Source organism: Petaurus breviceps, unplaced genomic scaffold (genome assembly GCF_028583685.1).
Source record: "Petaurus breviceps papuanus isolate PSGF00001 unplaced genomic scaffold, PetGlider_PUasm1.0 37, whole genome shotgun sequence".
Lineage (NCBI taxonomy): Eukaryota > Metazoa > Chordata > Mammalia > Diprotodontia > Petauridae > Petaurus > Petaurus breviceps.
The window spans coordinates 27,433,495-27,452,249 of record NW_027186296.1 but is presented as its reverse complement, the minus strand read 5'-3'; the positions used below and the strand labels follow the sequence as shown (position 1 = coordinate 27,452,249).

The 18,755-nt window shown below is 38.5% G+C and overlaps 1 protein-coding gene across 4 annotated transcripts in view; it reads right to left on the bottom strand.

The window, feature by feature from the left end:
* Positions 1–18,755, bottom strand: part of MYZAP (myocardial zonula adherens protein) — a 106,065-nt gene that overhangs the window by 15,364 nt on the left and 71,946 nt on the right. For 2 of the 4 annotated variants that reach the window (XM_069098145.1, XM_069098146.1), the window contains one exon: positions 6,904–12,165. The exons of the other annotated variants lie outside the window; for them this stretch is intronic. In XM_069098145.1, coding sequence (XP_068954246.1) covers positions 12,112–12,165 — 54 coding nt within the window. In that variant the 3' untranslated portion in view covers positions 6,904–12,111. Of the gene's footprint in view, positions 1–6,903; positions 12,166–18,755 lie in introns of those variants that run through there. 4 annotated transcript variants of the gene reach the window in all.

The following is an 18,755-nucleotide window of genomic DNA, read 5'->3' as shown; positions in this document are numbered from 1 at the left end:
CCTGGGTTTTGTTTTTCTAAAAAAAATAATAACAAAGACTTCATCAAAAACAGCTGAGCCTAAAATACTGAATAGAAAAGTCTTGGAAAGCAAGTTTCTAAAGCAAAAAAATACCTAGGTACAATTTAATACCTTTCTCACTATGCTAAACCGTTATAAAGCACAGGCTTACCTAGATTTCGTTTCATTCCTACTTCTGATTAGAATGATCATTTCTAACTAACTCTGAGTCTTTATGTTGTATGGACCCCTTGTGGGCATGATACATGCTTCTAGCATTTCATTTGTAGGAAATCAAGTCCGCTTTCATGTCAAAAATTAACTTTGCATAACTGCCAACAGCTTTATACTATTCTAGCTAATTAAAGGAACTGCCTTACTCAGCCCTTCTAGCCTTCTTATCAATTGTGAAGATCTATTCCCCTCTCCTCAGGGTCTTCTTTCTCTCACTGGCCAAGGCAGAGGAGGCAAGGCACTAAACTCTCTCTCCATCACATGACTTTTTTTTTCAATCAGAAGGGAATAACTTTGTTGTCTATCTAAAAGATACCTCCACCTATCTGCAAAAAAGCAGTGCTGTCTCTCCTCTCACAGGGTTATCTCCCATTAGAGATGGGTAAAAGTTAGTCAAATTTAAATGTAATAACAGTTCTTTTAGATGTTGAAATTATACCTACCCCCTGACCCTTTTATATTTATAAAATATAAATAGAATACAGATTGCTTTAGAGAATTTGAATGGATTTCTAAAAACAAAGCTTCCATCTCTAGCAGAAAAAAATTATAAACAACCAATTTCACAAGTTTTTAAAAGCAGAAATTTAAAGTTGCTTCATCATGAGGCTGTGATGAGGCAACTTTTTTGTTGTTGTTGTTCAGAGGTGTCCAACCCTTTGTGACTTTTCTTGGCAAAGATACTTAAGTGGTTTGTCATTTCTTTCTCCAGCTCACTTTACAGATGGGGAAACTGAGACAAACAGGGTTAAATGACTTGCCCAGGATCACACAGCTACTGTGTGTTTGAAGCCACATTTGAACTCAGGAAGATGAGTCTTCCTGATTCCAAGCCCAATGCTCTATCCACTGTACAACATAGCTACCGAAGGCAACCTTTAGTCTCTCGTAGGTTTTTTTTTTGCTATCTGAGACGTAGCATCATAAAATATAGAGCTGAAATGAACCTTAGAGGTCACCTCATCCAACTCCTTAATTTTATAAATAAGGAAACTGAGGCCCAGAAAATTTCAATGCTTTGCCAAGGTTCACCCGGTTAACAAATGGTAGAGTCATTTGATCCCCCTTCATATGTGTCAGATCATGGTGTAACCCTATAATTCAGTGTGATGACTGGTATCCAGTTTTCCAATGTAAAGGAAATTTAGCTCAAGTATCTAAACTTGCAAAAATAAAAGATCACATGAATATCAAGTGTAATATAACACTTTATATATGATTTTGAGAGGCCTTTTTGCCACTGATAATGATGAACAGTCTCAATAATAGGTATTTTTTTTTAATAAAGCAGAAAATGAATGTTTTATTCAACTTTATCACATAAAGCAGGTACCTAATTGGTAAATATCATTTCTATAGTGTTGTTGTTATTCATTCGTTTCAGTCCTGTGTGACTCTCTGTGACCCCATTTGGGTCACAAAGATCCTGGAGTGGTTTGCCATTTTCTTCTCCAGCTCATTTTACAGATGAGGAAACTGAGGCAAACAGGGTTAAGTGACCTGCCCTGGGTCACACAGCTAGTAAGTGTCTGAGGCCAGATTTGAATTTAGGAAGCTGAGTCTTCGGACTCCAGGTCAGTACTCTATCCTGCACTACTCTGCATTCTGGTATCCCCTAATCAGTCAATCATTCTTCAGGTGTTCCAACCCCATCTCCCACCCTCAAGTATGAATCAGCTCCAGCCTCCAAACCCTGACCTGTACTTCAGGTCCAGGCTTCCCCCCTCTCTCCCAATGCCTGATCTCACTAGACCCAGATAAGAACCCTATATAAGCCCATGTAGCTTTACTGGCTTGTGGTACCCCATTTCACCCAAGGATCCCTGATCTGCTTCCACCTGTCCTGACTACTCCCTATTCTTCTCCTCAATAAAGAGCTTTACTTTCTGCTGAATTCCTTCTCATGCTGTGTTTTGTCTCACGCTTCTCTGCCCTTCCCCCAACCTCACTCCAATTGCTTTAAGACACCTCCACCTATAATGAGACTAATCCAGATTTCAATCTCTTCACAGGAAAGGTTTCATTTTTATATCTGCCCTTAATTATATTGAAATAATTATGCTTTCAGGGTTTATTTTTATATTAAAAATGGAATCCTCATGATAAAAATGACCTCAGGATTCAAGTTTAAAAAATAATGTAAGTACTAAAATTTTTTTCTGAAATAAACCATATGGGGAGAAATAAGTCAGCTATTAAGTTATCAGAATTTGCCCTGCTGTAATATACTATAAGAAAGTAGTTTAACAAGGAAGAAAAAAAGTTATAATACCCCAATTGAGAGGAAAAGGATGGAATGAATTAAAGCAAGAACAAAATGAAACTGAAAAATTGCTAAATGAAGTTAAGAGGGGAAAATGAAAAATCAATGAAAGAAAGGGGTAAAAAGGTACATTTTTCATCTTCATGATGCCTGATTGGGTTTGTGAAAATTCATTTTCAATTAATGTGTCTTGTGGCATTCAGCCAGGGCACATGCAACGAACAGTGCTCATATTTTAATCAATTTTTTCTATTAAGTTCCAAGTAATGTATAGTAATAGAATTATGCCATTTAAAGGGCTCAAGATGAAACTGGCTTCAAAGGCAAAATAATCCACTTTTGTTTGACTTTTATTTTAGACTCATGATATGTCTATTTCTTTTTAAAGTGGGCAACACAAAATATTAAGTCCAATTCTCTGGAGCACCTAAAAATCATCCTTAGGTGTATAAGAGTGATACAAAGAGGTACAAATTGTTTTTATGGCTTGGACACATTCACAGAGAAGATATAACCACAAAAAAATAGAGGAAAATGGTAGTTCTTATGCTATTAGGATTGTTCTGTCGTTTCTTGCAAAAGACTGTTTTCAACCTCCCCCCCCCAACACTGCCTAACACTCAGATTTAATCTCAAAGAGGTAAGGAGGGGGCATTTCATTACTCATATGGCACTGATGGGCAGATTTCCCATACCAACATTTATAATCATCATAGGAAGGGGTTACTCATACATAAAAGATCTCCTTGTACTCTCAAACTACATTAGCTTAAAAATATATCTGGGTGACAGAGAACAGTCTACTTATGCCAGTTTCATAAAATGTTAACTACTTGAGAACCTAATGCAAGATGGAGGAAGATGGGAAATCTCCAAAAGTGTCTTCCTTTTGATCACTTTGAATAGAGGAAAGGTAGGTCACATTTCCCCCTTATCCCTTCTCTGTTTCTTTAGCCTTTTTTGCAGGTGGAGGGGAATGGAATTCCTTTAGCTACCAACCATCTACTGGATGTTTGCTTACAAGGAGACCTACAAAATGTATTGCTGAATAATGGGGAAAAAGATATTTCAAAGTATTTGAGGTCAGGGCCTAGATGCAATAACTTCTTAACCTTTTCTATGTTACAGGACCTGTTGGCAGCCTAGTGAAGCCTATATACTCCTTCTTAAATTATATTTTTAAATGCACAAAACAAAATACATAGGAGTACAAAGGAAATTAAATCAAAATAAAGATGTAATTTCTCCCCATCCAAGTACATGTCTACCTGACACCTATCCCCAATCCCTGGGAGGGTCCATGGACCCCAGTTTAAGGGAATGTATTGGGACTTCTGCAGAAGTCTCTCTTCCCAGTGAAATTTCTGGGACTATAGCCCTAAGAAAGAATACATGTTCAGTTTAGAACAGAGGTGTCAAATTCATAGAATGTGAGCAGCCAGAACCAGATTAAAATGTAATTGAGAAATGTTTAACAAATAAATAAAAATATAATACAGAATTGATAATGTTAATTTGTGGTTTTCTAAGTCAATATGAAGCTCTTGGGGTTGACACCATTGATTTAGGGTACCCAAAGGTCATAATCAGGATTTGGTTTATGGGGAAAGTGATCTGCCTTACCATAACTTCTATTCCTTTCCTTTTCTTTCAACCCTCCTTTTCATAATGAGTGCCTTCTCCCCCTCTATCTCCAACAAGTTCCCAGTATAGAAACTCAATAGACCATAAATCTTTCTGAGACATTACTCCATACCCTCCCTGTTTGCATGGGGACTGTGCATATGGATCAACTCCCAGTCCCATTGTATCTCCCCCCGCCCCCGCCCCACCCAGGAAATCAACATCTTCTACTGGAAAAGTCATGTGGTAGATAGAGGTAGATTTAGAACTAGAAGGAATCTCAGAATGGAGGAATAGGGAGAGGATTGATGTTATCAGACTTGTACTTAAAGAAGATCAATTTGATGGCTGTATGGATTGGACTAGAGTATGGAGAATTTAGAGACAAGGCAACTAACCAGAAGGCTATTGTAAAAGTCCAGAGATGAGATGATAAGAGGGTGACGACAATGACAGAGGAGGGATGGATCATAAATAAGAGACATTATAAAGGTAGAAATGACAGGAATTTGTAACTGGTTGAGTCTGGAGAAGAGTGTGGGGGTGAGGAGTTGAGAAGATTGGTTTGGGACAGGTTAAGTTTAAGATGTCTACTAGACATCTAGTTCAAGACACCAATAGGTAATTGGAGTTGTGAAATTGGAGGTTAGAACTGAATAAATAGGTCTGAGAATTATCTGCATAGAGATGATAGTTGAATACATGGAAACTGAGATAACTAAGTTAAATCATATAGAAAGAGAAAAGAATATAGGACAGAGACTTAGACATTACCCATAGTTGGGTGTGATTAGGATGAAGATCCAGCAAGAGACTGAAAATAATCAGACAAGTAAGAGGAGAACCAGGAGAAAGGAGTGTCATGAAAACCTGTAAAGAAGAGAATATCAAGGAGAAGAGAACTGGGAATCCAAAGGCTGCAAAGAATGCAAGAAGGATAAGGGTGGAGAAAAGACCATTAGATTTAGCAATTGAGAGATTATTTGTACTTTGGAGAGAGGGTTTCAGTTGAATGATAAGTTTGGAAGCCAAACTGCAGAATTCAGAAGAGAGTGAGAGGAGGGAGAGAGGAGGCGTTGATTGTAGACAGCCTTCTCTAGAAGTTTAGTCACAAAAGAGAGGAGTTACCATGGCTAGTGGTATAGATGGATCAAGTGAAGTTTTTTTGAGAACAGGGAAGAAGACAGAGGTGTATTTTTAAGCAGTAGGGAACCAACCAGTAGACAGAGACTGAAGTTAACTGAGAGACAGGAGATGACAGAAGGTGTAATCTGGAGAAGATGAGATGGGATGGAATGGGATCATTAGAGATGGGTTCATCTCAACAAGAAAAGCCACTTCTTGTGAGACATGGTTGATGAAAGAGATATTTTTGGAAGAAATCTGAATGATGTGAAATGAGAAGAGGAGAGAAGAGGGAGTTCTCAGTGAACAGTTTCCATTTTTTATCCATTTTTTAATAGCACATTGTGTCATTTTCTAGGAATTGATCAGTTTTTTTAAAAATATTGTGACTGAAATTAATATCAATAAATCAATTAGAAATGGCAAAGGCTTTTTTGACTCCCCTGTTTCACACTGTTCCCTTCCCAATGAGGACATTTAATCAAATATCACTGTCCATATGTGAGTGTAACATTCTCAACACCATAGGCTACATTGGAAAAGGAATTATGGATGATTCTTTGCTAAATTTAAAAAGGTTTATTGCTTAAATTGGTTACTTATTGTCATTCTCTTGAGAGGAAGAAGTGGGAAAAGTTTGTGTCAAGCTTTTCTCTCTCTCCTTTCACAGGTGGCAGTTGCAAATTTCTTGGGATTCAGTTATAGCAGTTACGAAATTTCTTTCTTTTTTTGGCTTTTTGGAGGGGGGAAAGCAGGGTAATTGTGGTTAAGTGACTTGCCCAAGGTCACAAGGCTAGTAAGTGTTAAGTGTCTGAGTCCAAATTTGAACTCAGGTCCTCCTGACTCCAGTCAGAATGTCAGTACTCTATTCACTGAGCCACCTAGCTGCCCCTAGTTATAAAATTTCTTGAGACACTCAGATGTACAGGTTTGCATATCTCTAATGAATGTATGTACTGCTATCAAGTTTTCCTTTTTGCTCTCTTTTTAATCATATACAATATTCACAAATATAGAATTGCTATTTTCCATAAAATAGTGATAGAAGGAAGGATCAGAGAATAGAACAGGCATCTCCTATAGGAGGTGCCTGGAGAAGAATATTTCAACAATGCTACTAAAAGTTCTAGGCCCACATTATTGGAACTGGAGTGGAAATTAAACATCATTGAGCTCAACCTCTTTAGAGAAAATGATTTGTAGAGGTATATAGTGACTTGCCCAAGTTCCTACTGTTATTAAGTGTTGCATGATTTGAATACAAATCTTCCTGATCCCAACTCCAGCATTCTATCCACCATAACACTCTGTTATCTTTCCCATCCCCAGGCAAAAGGGATTTTTGTTCAGTGTGCACCCGTGAGATATCATCACCGCTTTTTGTCCAAGCTAAACTCACCTTCTTCCCCCACCATCCCTGCTGGCTCCTAGACTGGATTTTCCATGGATGTTTAGGGACCACATTCCCCAAGGGTTGTATAAGAGCTGTAAGTGACTATAACAACATTCATTTCATTGGTATGTCCTACAAGAAGTGTCCAATGCTTAAGTAATATTATGATAGTGTGATCCTGTGATTCCTCCCCCCCAACTTCACAGGAATAGTTTGAATTTTCTAGACATACTGTCCTTCTATATATATTTAGAGCCCAAAGAGCTGTCAAACAACAGAGTTTATTTAATAACATATGAAAGGAAAACATGTCAAACTTTAAGAGTACAATATGAACAACATCTATATTACATATACTTCATAAAATGAAGTTGCAGTAGGAAAAGGGAAGGGGGAAGGGAATAAGCATAGCGCCTACTATGTGCCCGGCACCGTGCTAAGTGCTCTACAAATATTGTCTCATTTGGTCCTCACAACAACCCTGTGAGGTAGACACTATTATTATACCCATTTTATAGGTGAGGAAACTGAGGCAAACAGAGGTTGGATGACTTGCCCAAGGTCACACAGTGTGACACAGCTAGTGTCTTAAGTCTGAGGATGGATTTGAACTCAAGTCTTTCTGACTCCAGGCCCAGAGTTCTATCTCCTGTGCCACCTAGCTACCTCTATTGCCTCTATTACACACACACACACACACACACACACACACACACACACACAAAACCAGGCTTATGTACATATAATATTTCTGGCACTGACTAAACTTCACACTTTAAGTAAAATATGTTAATATTTAAAGATTAAACTTTAAGAGTACAATATGAACAACATCTATATTACATACACTTCATAAAATGAAGTTGCAATAGGGAAAGAGAAGGGGGAAGGGAACAAGCATTTGTATAGTGCCTACAATATGCTTACAAGACCACGCCAAATTCTGGCATTTAGAATTTTAACACTTCTCTTCACACAAGCAGATAACGGATCAAGTCAAGGAAAGTCCCTTCAAAGCAAAAGGCAGTAGTTATCAGTATCCAAAAGGTCAGAAAACCAGCCAATGCGGCATTAGGAGGGTTGGATTCTGCCTTCTGTAATTGCTGCTGGGGGTGCTCTGGACTCAAAGGAGGTGAACATAACCCCCAAAAAGGCTATGGGCCTATAGGAAAACCCTACCCTTGCCTGAAGATACGAAGAGATACCAAGTGGTTAGAGTTGATAGAATCTTCAATCCTCCTCAAAGCAAGGAATTTAAGGCTAGGAGGGAGTTAGGAGAGATAGTGAATAGAGTTCTGGGCCCAGAGTAAGAAAGACCTGAGTTCAAATTTAGCCTTGGACATTTACATAGTAGTTACCTCAGAGGTGGTCTAGTTTGACCCCCGACCCCTACCTTATATCAAATGATAGAACTGAGGCTCAGGGCACTATCATGACTTGCCTATGGGTAAATAGGTAGTAAGCATCGGAGGCAAGATTTGAGCAAGAATATTTTCAGTCAATGGGCTCAGGTACATTTTCCAAAAGGCTCAAGGCATATATTTCTTTCTATGACTCTTTAATAAATTATACTAGCAAGATAAATAATGGAAATTTCACCACCAGAGACACTGAGGAAAAACAAAGGCAGAAAAAATAAACTAGTAGAGAAATTGTAGGAAACAACACTATTGTAGTTCAACACAAACTTCTCATATTTTTACTTAGATCTATAAATATCTAAACTGAATATAGCATAACAAATTCGCAGTCTACAATGTCTTTTTTGTTGCTGAGTTGTTTCAGTCATGGCTGATACTTTGTGACCCCATTTGGGGTTTTCTTGGCAAAGATCCTGGAGTGGCTTGCCATTTCCATCTCCAGCTCATTTTACAGATGAGGAAACTGAGGCAAACGGCCCAGGGTCACATAGCTAGTGTTTGAGGCCAGATTTGAACTCAGTGAAGATGAGTCTTCCTGGCTCCAGGCCAAGAGCTCTATTCACTGCTTTATGTAGTCTTGGCACTGTTATATGATAGAAAGGTTAGTTGTGTCAACTAATCAATCAACAAGCATTTTTAAGCACCTATTGTATGCCAGATACTGTACTATTTACGGGGGACACAAAGACAAAAATGTAATAGGTGCTCCCCTCAAGGAGCTTACAAAATTTGAACCTAACATAATGATATTTGCAATAACATCTGAGTGTTATTTTGACCATAGCAAGACCCTTCATTTCTCTGGGCCTCAGTTTCCTAACCTATGTATTGTGATCGTCTGTGAGATTCCTCCCAGCTCAAACATTCTATGATTTCACTGTTATTCTTTTTAGTTGGTTGTTTAGTCATTTTTCAGTCATGTCTGACTCTGAAATGGATTTCTTGGCAAAGATACTGGAATGGTTTGTCATTTCCTTCTCCAGTTCATTTTACAGATGAGGAAACTGAGGCAAACAGGGCTAAGTGCCCAGGGTCACACAGTTAGTAAATATCTGAGACATTTGAGATTTTCTTGGCAGAAATACTGGAGTGGTTTGGCATTTCCTTCTCCAGTTCATTTTACAGATGAGGAAACTGAGGCAAACAGGGTTAAGTGCAAACTCAGTTAACTGCTAATAAGTATCTGAGACATTTAAGATTTTCTTGGAAATACTGGAGTGGTTTGCCATTTCCTTCTCCAGCTTATTTTACTGATGAGGAAACTGAGGCAAACAGGGTGAAGTGATTTATCCAGGGTTACAAAGCTAGTAAATATCTGAGGCTGGATTTGAACTCAGGAAGATGAGGCTTCCTGACCCAAGTCCCAGTGCAATATCCACATGAAAATCATTCACTTCCCTGCCTTCTAACTCTCGCTCACTTTTGTGTTGTTGTTGTGTTTGGTCACATCTATGATTTCATTAGAAGCAACTTCCCTTACCAATCCAGACCAAGACATCTACAACTTAAAGAGTGACTTCAGGGCATGAACAGTGAAGAGATTTGCCCAGGGTCACACGGCTAGGATGTATCAGAAGGACCTGCACTCAGGTCTTCCTAAATCCAAAGCCAAGTCACTGTCTGTTAAGTCACCTGCCTCTCCTCATTTACACTGGTCAACCAGATCTAAAGGAAAGTCCAAGGACAGGTGCTTAGGAAAGAGCATGGTGCATGCAGTTTGCCACTGAGGCATTCATGAGATTTCTAGATAATCTAGATAAAGTAATTTCATTTCCAGGTCAGCTGCTGCTTATCAAGGACCTTGGATCACTTAACTCTACCCCATTTCCTCATGTTGGACTGAGAGATTCCTTGGAGAGGGAGCTACCTTTTGCCTTTCTTCGTATCTCCAGTGCTTAGCACAGTACCTGGTATAAAGTAGGTGCTTAATAAATGTTTGTTGCCTGTTATTCCATGTCTCAGTCTCTTTCTTACTCACTTTTTCACTCATTCACTCACTCACTCACTCACTTACTGAGAAAATAACACCCATTAACTCCAGGAGAATATTATGATGTTGAGTAAGGTAATACTTCATATCAACTTGTTTTGTTTCTCCAGGAAATCAAAGAAAGTTAAAGCTAGATTATCTATTCTGATGACACTCCCCCTCACTTTACTGATGAGGAAACTGAGGTTCAGAAAGGCTAATTAAATGGCTGTCCAAAGTAGCAGAGATAACAAGAACTCTTAATCTAGGTATCTAGGTCTTATGGTGAATAAAACACTGAACCTGGAGTTAGGAAGACTCGAGTTCAAATCTTCCCTTGGATTAGCTCTGTGACCCTGGGCAAGTAATTTAACCTATGTGTGCCTCAGTTTCCTCATATGTAACAGTAAATGTCTCCCAGAGTTGTGAGCATAAAATGAGGTAACATATGTAAAGCACTTTGTAAACCTGGAAGTCTATAGAAATGCTATTATAATAGTTTCAGTGTTCTTTCTACTACACCACCACTGCCCCCCTAGAAATATTAGCCTACAATTATACAGGACTTTAGGAATACTGTGCATTTTATATATGATATCTCATTTAATCTTTATAATTGCCTAGTAAGATGGTTAATATAAGTATTATTATCTCCATTTTAGAGAAGAGGAAATGGAGATCGAAAGAATTTCAGTGGGGTGGCTAGGTGGCACTGTGAGTAAAGCGCCGGCCCTGGAGTCAGGAGGACCTGAGTTCGGATTCGGCCTCATACACTTAAACACACAAAAACTAGCCGTGAAACCTTGGGCAAGTTACTTAACCCCAACTGCCCTCCAAAAAGGCAAAAAAAAAAAAAAGAAAGAATTTCAGTGACTTGCCCAAAGTAGTGCAATAAGCAAATTGTACATTTGGAGCTCAAACCCAAGCCCAGTGTTCTCTCCACCAAACCCTGCTGCCTCTCAGAAACACTGTAAAATCCAAAGCATACTTCAATGCATCTGTCTCAGCAGAGATAATATATTTTTTCTTCTGATAGAGCATAGGATCCTAGACTTAAGCTGAAAGTCCAAAGCCCTCATTTTATTGATAAGGAAACTGAGGCCCAGAGAAGTTAGGTAATTTGCCCAAGGCCACACAGTGAGTAAATGAGGGAACCAGAATTCAAACTCAGGTCTTTGCACTCTAAATCTAGCCCTCTTTCTACTGCAGAACTGCTTCAGGTCTAGTAGGACGTTCTTAGGATCAGAAGCAAATCAGTGACAGAATGTTAGAGCTTGAAGAACCATAGAGAGCATCTAGTCCTGCCACACTCATTTTACAGATGAGACGCCTGAGTTCCAGAGAAGAAAATAATCCAAATTAAATGAAGCTTTTTTTTCCTAAGAGATTCAGGGCTACATTTTCAAGTGCTAATGTCTATTCCATCAGAACAGACTTCCATACACCCACCACATAAAGGTACATTGTTTGGCCACAAAAAACCATATGAACAAATTTTTTTTTGCTTAATTTTTTTCTTGAGGGATTGAGAGTGATTTTGTAACATAAATTCCTTAGCTCACATCCATTTGAAAATCAGACACATTGATGATCCTTATACCATTTTCACATAGTTTTCCACATTTCATCAGTAATCTCTTTGATAAAGTATCTGTAGCTTTTTTTCTGTACATAAGATTTTACTTTTCAAGTACGGATTGTCTGGAACCCATCTCCAAATGTCATTTCCTTCATACTGTTTTTACTTGAATTTCCAGATTTAATAATTGAACTTTCTTTTTTTTTAAATCTTGAAGTCTGTCTGCAATTTCTGAATGTTTCCAAAAGATCAGTCTTTAAGATTCTTTCACTTCTCTGTTTGCAGCATACAAGATGTAATTTTCTTTCCGTGTAGTATTTAAATACATGGATGTTTTCCCAAACCAAAAGTCCTAGGAGTTTTCTTCTTAATGGCATTTCCTTAATATTATGACCATTGGATACTAATGGGTAAGAATCACCTCTCCAGCATGAATATTCTTCCAGCATCATATGGTACATCACAGGGTAATTAGAAAAGCTTCATAGATCAGGTCACCATTTATCATCTTCCAAAGAAACGAAGACTAAATCTGGAGAAGAGCTCGTGTGACATGATCTAGAAACAGTTCAATTCAGTTGATTAGGGTTCTAGACTCTACAGAAAATTTTCTTTTTCCCTCCCCCATATAAAATGGAATCGTGTGACCTAGTGACAGAGAACATGAATCTCTGACCTGTAAAGATAAGGCAGATTTTATGTTTTCTCTTTAGAAAATAAAAATAAAAACAGACTGAATGCAAGGCCAATGGCAAGATATAGTCTGAAATTCAGCACATGTATGTATATGTATGTATGATTGTATAATATGCATTAGTAAGGGCCACCAAATGGCTGCTTGTGTCAAGGAATTATGTAAAATAATGTAGGGAAAAAGAAATAGAACAAAAGAATGTTTGTGTGCATAAATGTTATGGGTAAGGGAGAGTTTGAAAATGGAAAGTATTAAAGATCAGTAGCAGTATAGAAAGAAGAGTTAAGAAAGAAAAAATAAATAAAAATCTTTTTTTAAAAATGCCTTTGAGGGGTGGCCAGGTAGCACAGTGAGTAAGAGCACTGGTCCCAGAGTGGGGATGACCTGGGATCTAATCCGGGCTCAGACACTTAGCACCCACCCAGAAACACCTGGCCGTGTAACCTTGAGCAAGTTACTTAACCCCAATTGCTTTTTTAAAAAATGCCTTTGTGAAATGGGTAGCAGATAGGTCCACCTTGCCTTTTCCTACCCAAAATGACTATATGCCCATTCTATGTGGGACACATATATCTTCTACTTACATAAGACTTTTCACATTGGCATCTCTGTAATACAAGTCTGAGGTACCCTGTAGCCTGAGGTCATGCTCCACTGATCCTATCATCAATCTGAACCTCATCTTCCTCATCTATAGAGTGAGAAGGTCAGACTAGATCAGAAATTCTTAAACTTTTTTGTGTCATGGACCCCTCTGGCAGTCTGGGGAAGCTAATGTTTCCCTTCTCAGAATAATATTTTAAAATCAAAAACATAGAATTATAAAAGAAACCAATGCTATTGAAACACAGTTATCAAAATATTGGGAAAAAAAGTAGGTGCCCAGGCCTCAGGTTAAGAATTCCAGATAACTAAATTACTTCTAAGGCACCTTCTAGCATATTCTATGAAAAACAACTTCTCAGAAATTGTGCAAAGCTGTTTTTTTTATTTTGATACTTAAGAAAAAATCGAGACCTGAATTACTTTGAATTTCTTTTTTCCTCCTTCCTTTTTCTTCCTTCCTTCCCTTCTTCCTTCTTTTCTTTTCTTTCTTTCAGATTGTCTCCCCATCTCACTCACACTAGAGATGCACTGACCAAGCACAGCACAACCCTGACTCTGACCCCACTTGTGATACAAAGGGTAACTGTGACCTGTTCCATTTGTAACCTGGGCAGGCTGACCCCTTCTTCACAGCCCAGAGCATACTGCCTGCCCCCACCCCCCTTTGGGGCTTGCCACACTCAGTGTGGACACCTGATCTATTTCAATCTTCCTGTAGCTCAGAATACCTAAACTCAAGTGATCCACCAACCTCAGCCTCCCCAGAACTGAGGATTACAGGAAGGTACCATCACTACAAGGCTCTACTCCCTTCCTAAGAAGTACAGAATAGTCAGCTTTCACAGATACTCCCTGAATATCTTAAGCTAGTAGGAGAATGGATAGAGAGACACTGGTACTTGTCCTTGGGGACCAGAGTCCAAAGAAGACAAACAAATCATGTTCAGTTGTTGGCAATCCCTAGGTATAGTTCATACAGAACAGGGTGTATTGTTTTCACCTGATTTCTGTTTCCTGTTAAACATGACATCCATTCTACTTTAGAAAAATCTTCACTCTCAATCTATCTGGACAGCCTCTGCAAGGTTTTTATCTATATACAAGGCCATCAGCCAGAAAGCAAGCATTCTCTTGTCATTGTTTGTAGCTCTGACAGCCTAAGAATTCCTGGAGGACAGAAGATGGTGCGATGTAACACTCCAGTGGGAGATGATGAAGGTCATGGATGCTGGCAAACCTCCCCATCACCTGCTTAAATGTAGATGTTTCTGTGATCATTTCTTTCTGTGTTTCTGCTTCATTTATGACTTCAGACTCAGGATTATCAGCTTAACTTCAGCTAGCTGAGGTTTTCTTGGTGTTTAGAATAGTTCAAAATAGAAAGAAAAAATAGTGGAGAATACGCTGAGGGAGGTCTAGTTAAGTAAATTAAAGACTTGGCAAAAGTTTAGGTTACTTGGGGAACTGCATGCCTTCCTGGACCCACCTAGCATCTAGTTTAATAAATAAAAATTAATTATAGCTTCTCTTCTTATGCAGTAAGCCAAGCCTGCCTCTGATCACTGCTAGCAGGAAAGCCCCTTGAACTAACTTTTCATAGAGAAAGAAGTATTAGATACCCACAAAAGAGACATCACATGGAGGACGTAATTAGAATCCTCTCTGCTGGCTGAAATGGAAAATGCCATAGGAATAATGATTTAAGTTATTCTTTATTAACCTAAAGAATAATGTGTGCACCCATTTGCATAAATAGGCAATTATAAAACCATCCACTCACATACTTTCCCTGCCCACAACACTAAGTCTGAGGAAAATTATGAGATTCTTTTTCTTCTCCACATTATTTTTCCACTTTTCCACAGGCAAGTAGGATGCTTTGGTTGGCAAAGGCAGCAGGCTGGGTCAGAGCGACTGAAGAGGTGTGAATGACCGTGTTTGCTGAAGTCTGAAGGTTTAAAGAGGTGTTAACAGCAGTCAAGTGCTTTGCCCAGGCCTTCAGAGGCAATGGAGCTGGGAGTGATGAGGAGAATTAAGTATCTTCCTTGATAGATTGGTGAGTTCAACCTCATTAGTTCATCCCTGTATATACTCACCCTTCCCCTCATTTGGGCATTAAAATATGTGCTAATGGAGGGAAGTAGATCATACAAATAAAAGCAAGTATCTTTTTAATGATAGTAAAATAATTTACTCTCTTCTGGTCTCATTCCTCCCTCTCTGTACTCCAATGACAACTGACCATCAATCAGCATTTATTAAGGGTTCAGTGTGTGCCAGGCAATGACACTGTGGAAGCTTGGTGTCTAATCTATATATTGTATAATGCCAAGGCATGAAATATCCCCAAAAGGCTGTCCAGATAAGGAATACAATAGAGGGACCAGAGAATGTTCCTGTTCTGGACATGTCCCTAAGCCCTAATATCTTTCTCTTTCTGTGGAAGCAGAGATAGCACCCACTATATAATAGCCTAATATTCATTTGAAGTTGCGACCCTCATAGTGTTTTCTATTGACCAAACAAGCCCAAGTCATTTCATCTCTCTAATTAGGGTCATATTTTTTAGACTATCACTCAGTCTGGTTGTCTTTCTTGGGAAGGCATTTTATCTTTCAGCTTTCTCCAGCTAAGTGTACGTATACATCCTTCATGTAAAAGAGATCAGCTGTTTTTCTTTCCCCTGCCCTTCTTTCCTGAACATCTTATATCTTTCTAGCAGTTAGGTGTTAGAGTAGATAAGAGTCCTGGACCTAGAGTCAGGAAGACTCATTTTCCTGAGTTCAAATTCAGCCTCAGACACTATCTGTGTGACCCTGGGCAAGTCACTTAATCCTGTTTGCCTCAGTAAGGCTGGAGAAGGCAATGACAGACCACTCCAGTATCCCTGCCAAGGAAACCCGGAATGCGGTCACAAAGAGTCAGACGTGACTGAAATGACTCAACAGCAAAGTTCACCATTCACGTCATGTGTAAAGTTCTACATCAGGGTTGTATGTAGATCATACTCTTAGTTTACAAAGCTTTTTCTTCACAACAACCCTGTGAGGTGGGTAGTATAGCCATTACTCTCATTTTTTTAATGAAAAAATTGAGGCTCAAATGTTACACAGTTGGTGGTAGAGTTGGAACTTTGGCCCCCAACTTCTGGCTTTAAATCCAGCATTGTTCCTATTTATATTTGTGTGTATGTATGTGTGTGTACATATGCTGTGTAGATATGTACATATGTTGCATATAAATTAAGTCTGGCACAGCTGCAGTATGGGAATAACCACATTAGTAGCTTAACAACTCCAAGTAACATGGCAAAGTAAGTTTTTGCTTTTATTTTTACAGAATGGACTCCATCTAGAAAACCACACAGTAGCGAAATTTGGGTAGTTTGATTTAAAAATGGAAAGCACTTATTTTAATATATAGAATTTCTTCATAGATATCATAATCAAAATGACACATTATGCATGGATTAACATTAGCAGTGAATGTGATCCCTCAGCCCACAATACTCATGAGCTTTCAGGCTTCATTACATTATAGGGAAAACTACCCAAATAATTTGCCACCAATAAAAGCTCACTCTGTAGCCAGATAAACAGATGCTTGGGCTCACTGGAACAAGGTTTCACAGCTAATCTCTCAAGCTCATTTGCTTCTCAAAGTCTGTCCTTAAGACATGACCTGATTTTGACTTTGCTGATTTGACCCATCTTCCTAAAGTAATAGAAATACTGACATCTACCTGAATTATGGTGTGCCATCATGAAAGATGTGGAATTTTTTATAGAGTAGAAAACCAGATTACTTCAGATCATAAAAATTTTAGAGTCAAAATTTGGTCTTGGAGGTCATCTAGATGAACCTCCCCCTCAAATGAGCAATCCTTTCTTCAAAGCCCTGACAGCCATTCTCCCTTCCAGGGCATCACATTCCTCTGGCGGACAGCTCTGTTCAATAGAGAGTTCAATCTTATGCTGAGCTGAAAATCTGCCTCTTTTTGAGATTTATCCTTCTTCCCTCTAAAGTAACACAGCACAAGTTTGACTCTTCCCAACATGACAAACCTCCAAAAATGTGAAGACAAATGGCATTTCTCTCCTTAGACTTCATCCTTTGGATAAATCTAGCCAGTCCCTTATACTGGTCCTCACAGGACATGATTTTCAGATCCCTCAACCATTGTGATCACCTTCCTTGGGATGCATTTCATTTTGTCAAAGTACTTTGAAGATGTCTTTGAAAACAACCCCCCCAAAAGTTGCCATGTTAATTACTATAGCAACTAAAATTTAAAACCACTCATTTTCTCTGAATCTTGAGGCAAACAGAAAATAAAAGGAATATGTGATTGACATGCTAGTTTAAAACATTTTTTAAAGAAGTAACAGATATAGTACTCTTCAAAAGCACCTGATTTAGGAGTATGATATTTTTATTTTTAAAGTAAGGTCTTAATGTACCAATAAATCTCAAGATCATAGCCAGAGGTACCATCTCTGCCATGTACATATGTACACACACATACACAGGCCATAATTTCTCTTAGGCTGTAACTTTATTCCAACAAATGGATTCAGAGATATTAGTAGTATTTACAGGAGCTTATCCGGGTAGGCTAACTACATATATAACAGCAGGATATGGGCATTCACTATAAATCCCTGTCCTCTTGCCCTGGGGCCCCCCCTTATTCATAATAATGTTTTGTCTTTTAAAATTGTATGTTGGTTATATTTTGGATTAGAGATGAAGAACAGAGATTTCCAAACCACCAAAGAAAATGACAGCTAGCATGCCTGAATATGAAATGTTTGTTATAATGAATTTCAAAAATTTGGCTGTATATCTTATAAGTTTGAGAAAGGATAGCACAATCAGAAATTTACATATATGTACATACATGTTTGGCACAGTGCCTGGAATTTTACTAATCTATTACTAGAATATGAGGAAAACATGGGACACCATGATTCTATGTAGTAGGGAGCAATTTGATAAAATGTTAAATATTTGCAATTTCAGAAGTGATGTGGTAGAAGGGAGAAGGAAAGAAAGCCAATATTCTCAAAAAGGAAAAGATTCTTCCCCCAAACTGGGTAGGGAATTTGGGGGGCAACAGCAAAACAGAGCATCCTATGGTTTCCTCAATATCTAGTAATAGAGAAACATTGAATGGAATCTCTCATAGGCTGTAATATCAACATGGAACATGAAAAGATTCCTGATTCTGTTTATGGCCCCCAAGAATTCCCTGTGTAATAATGAGTACAAGCTCTGCCTACAGTAACTGTCTAACAGACAAGTAACATTTTCCCTTTGGGAAGTGATTCTACAACAATAACCAATAAGGCTGATATTCTTATGGTCCATGGATCATGGATGCCAGAGCAGAGAGCTAGATGCACAAGGGGTGGCAGAGGAGGGTTGGGAATGGCAGGTTAAAGGGGAGTGATGTCCGTGACTGGTCATCTTTTTCATTTAGATCAAAGGCATGACAACAATCTGAAAAGCCCAGAGTCAACAAAAAAGACTCACAAAATACAACATGATATGATTTGATTTCTCATTTTAGGCCAAGATACTAATTAAATCATATTTTAAAGCAACACAATAAAAAATCCTTCCCCTTTCCTGCTCCACACCCCCAACCTTAGCAGTATTCCAACATTTTTCCATATTGGCAAAACGTAATCAGCAAATTTCAAATGTTTACAGCAATACCCAATGTAAATATATATCTTTTCAATATTTACTTTCCTCACTAGGGGTCTAATTAGGTTGAAACCTCCCTTTTTTATGAGTAAGGGAATCAGACCCTGAGGAATTTTTACTAACCAGATGGAATGTC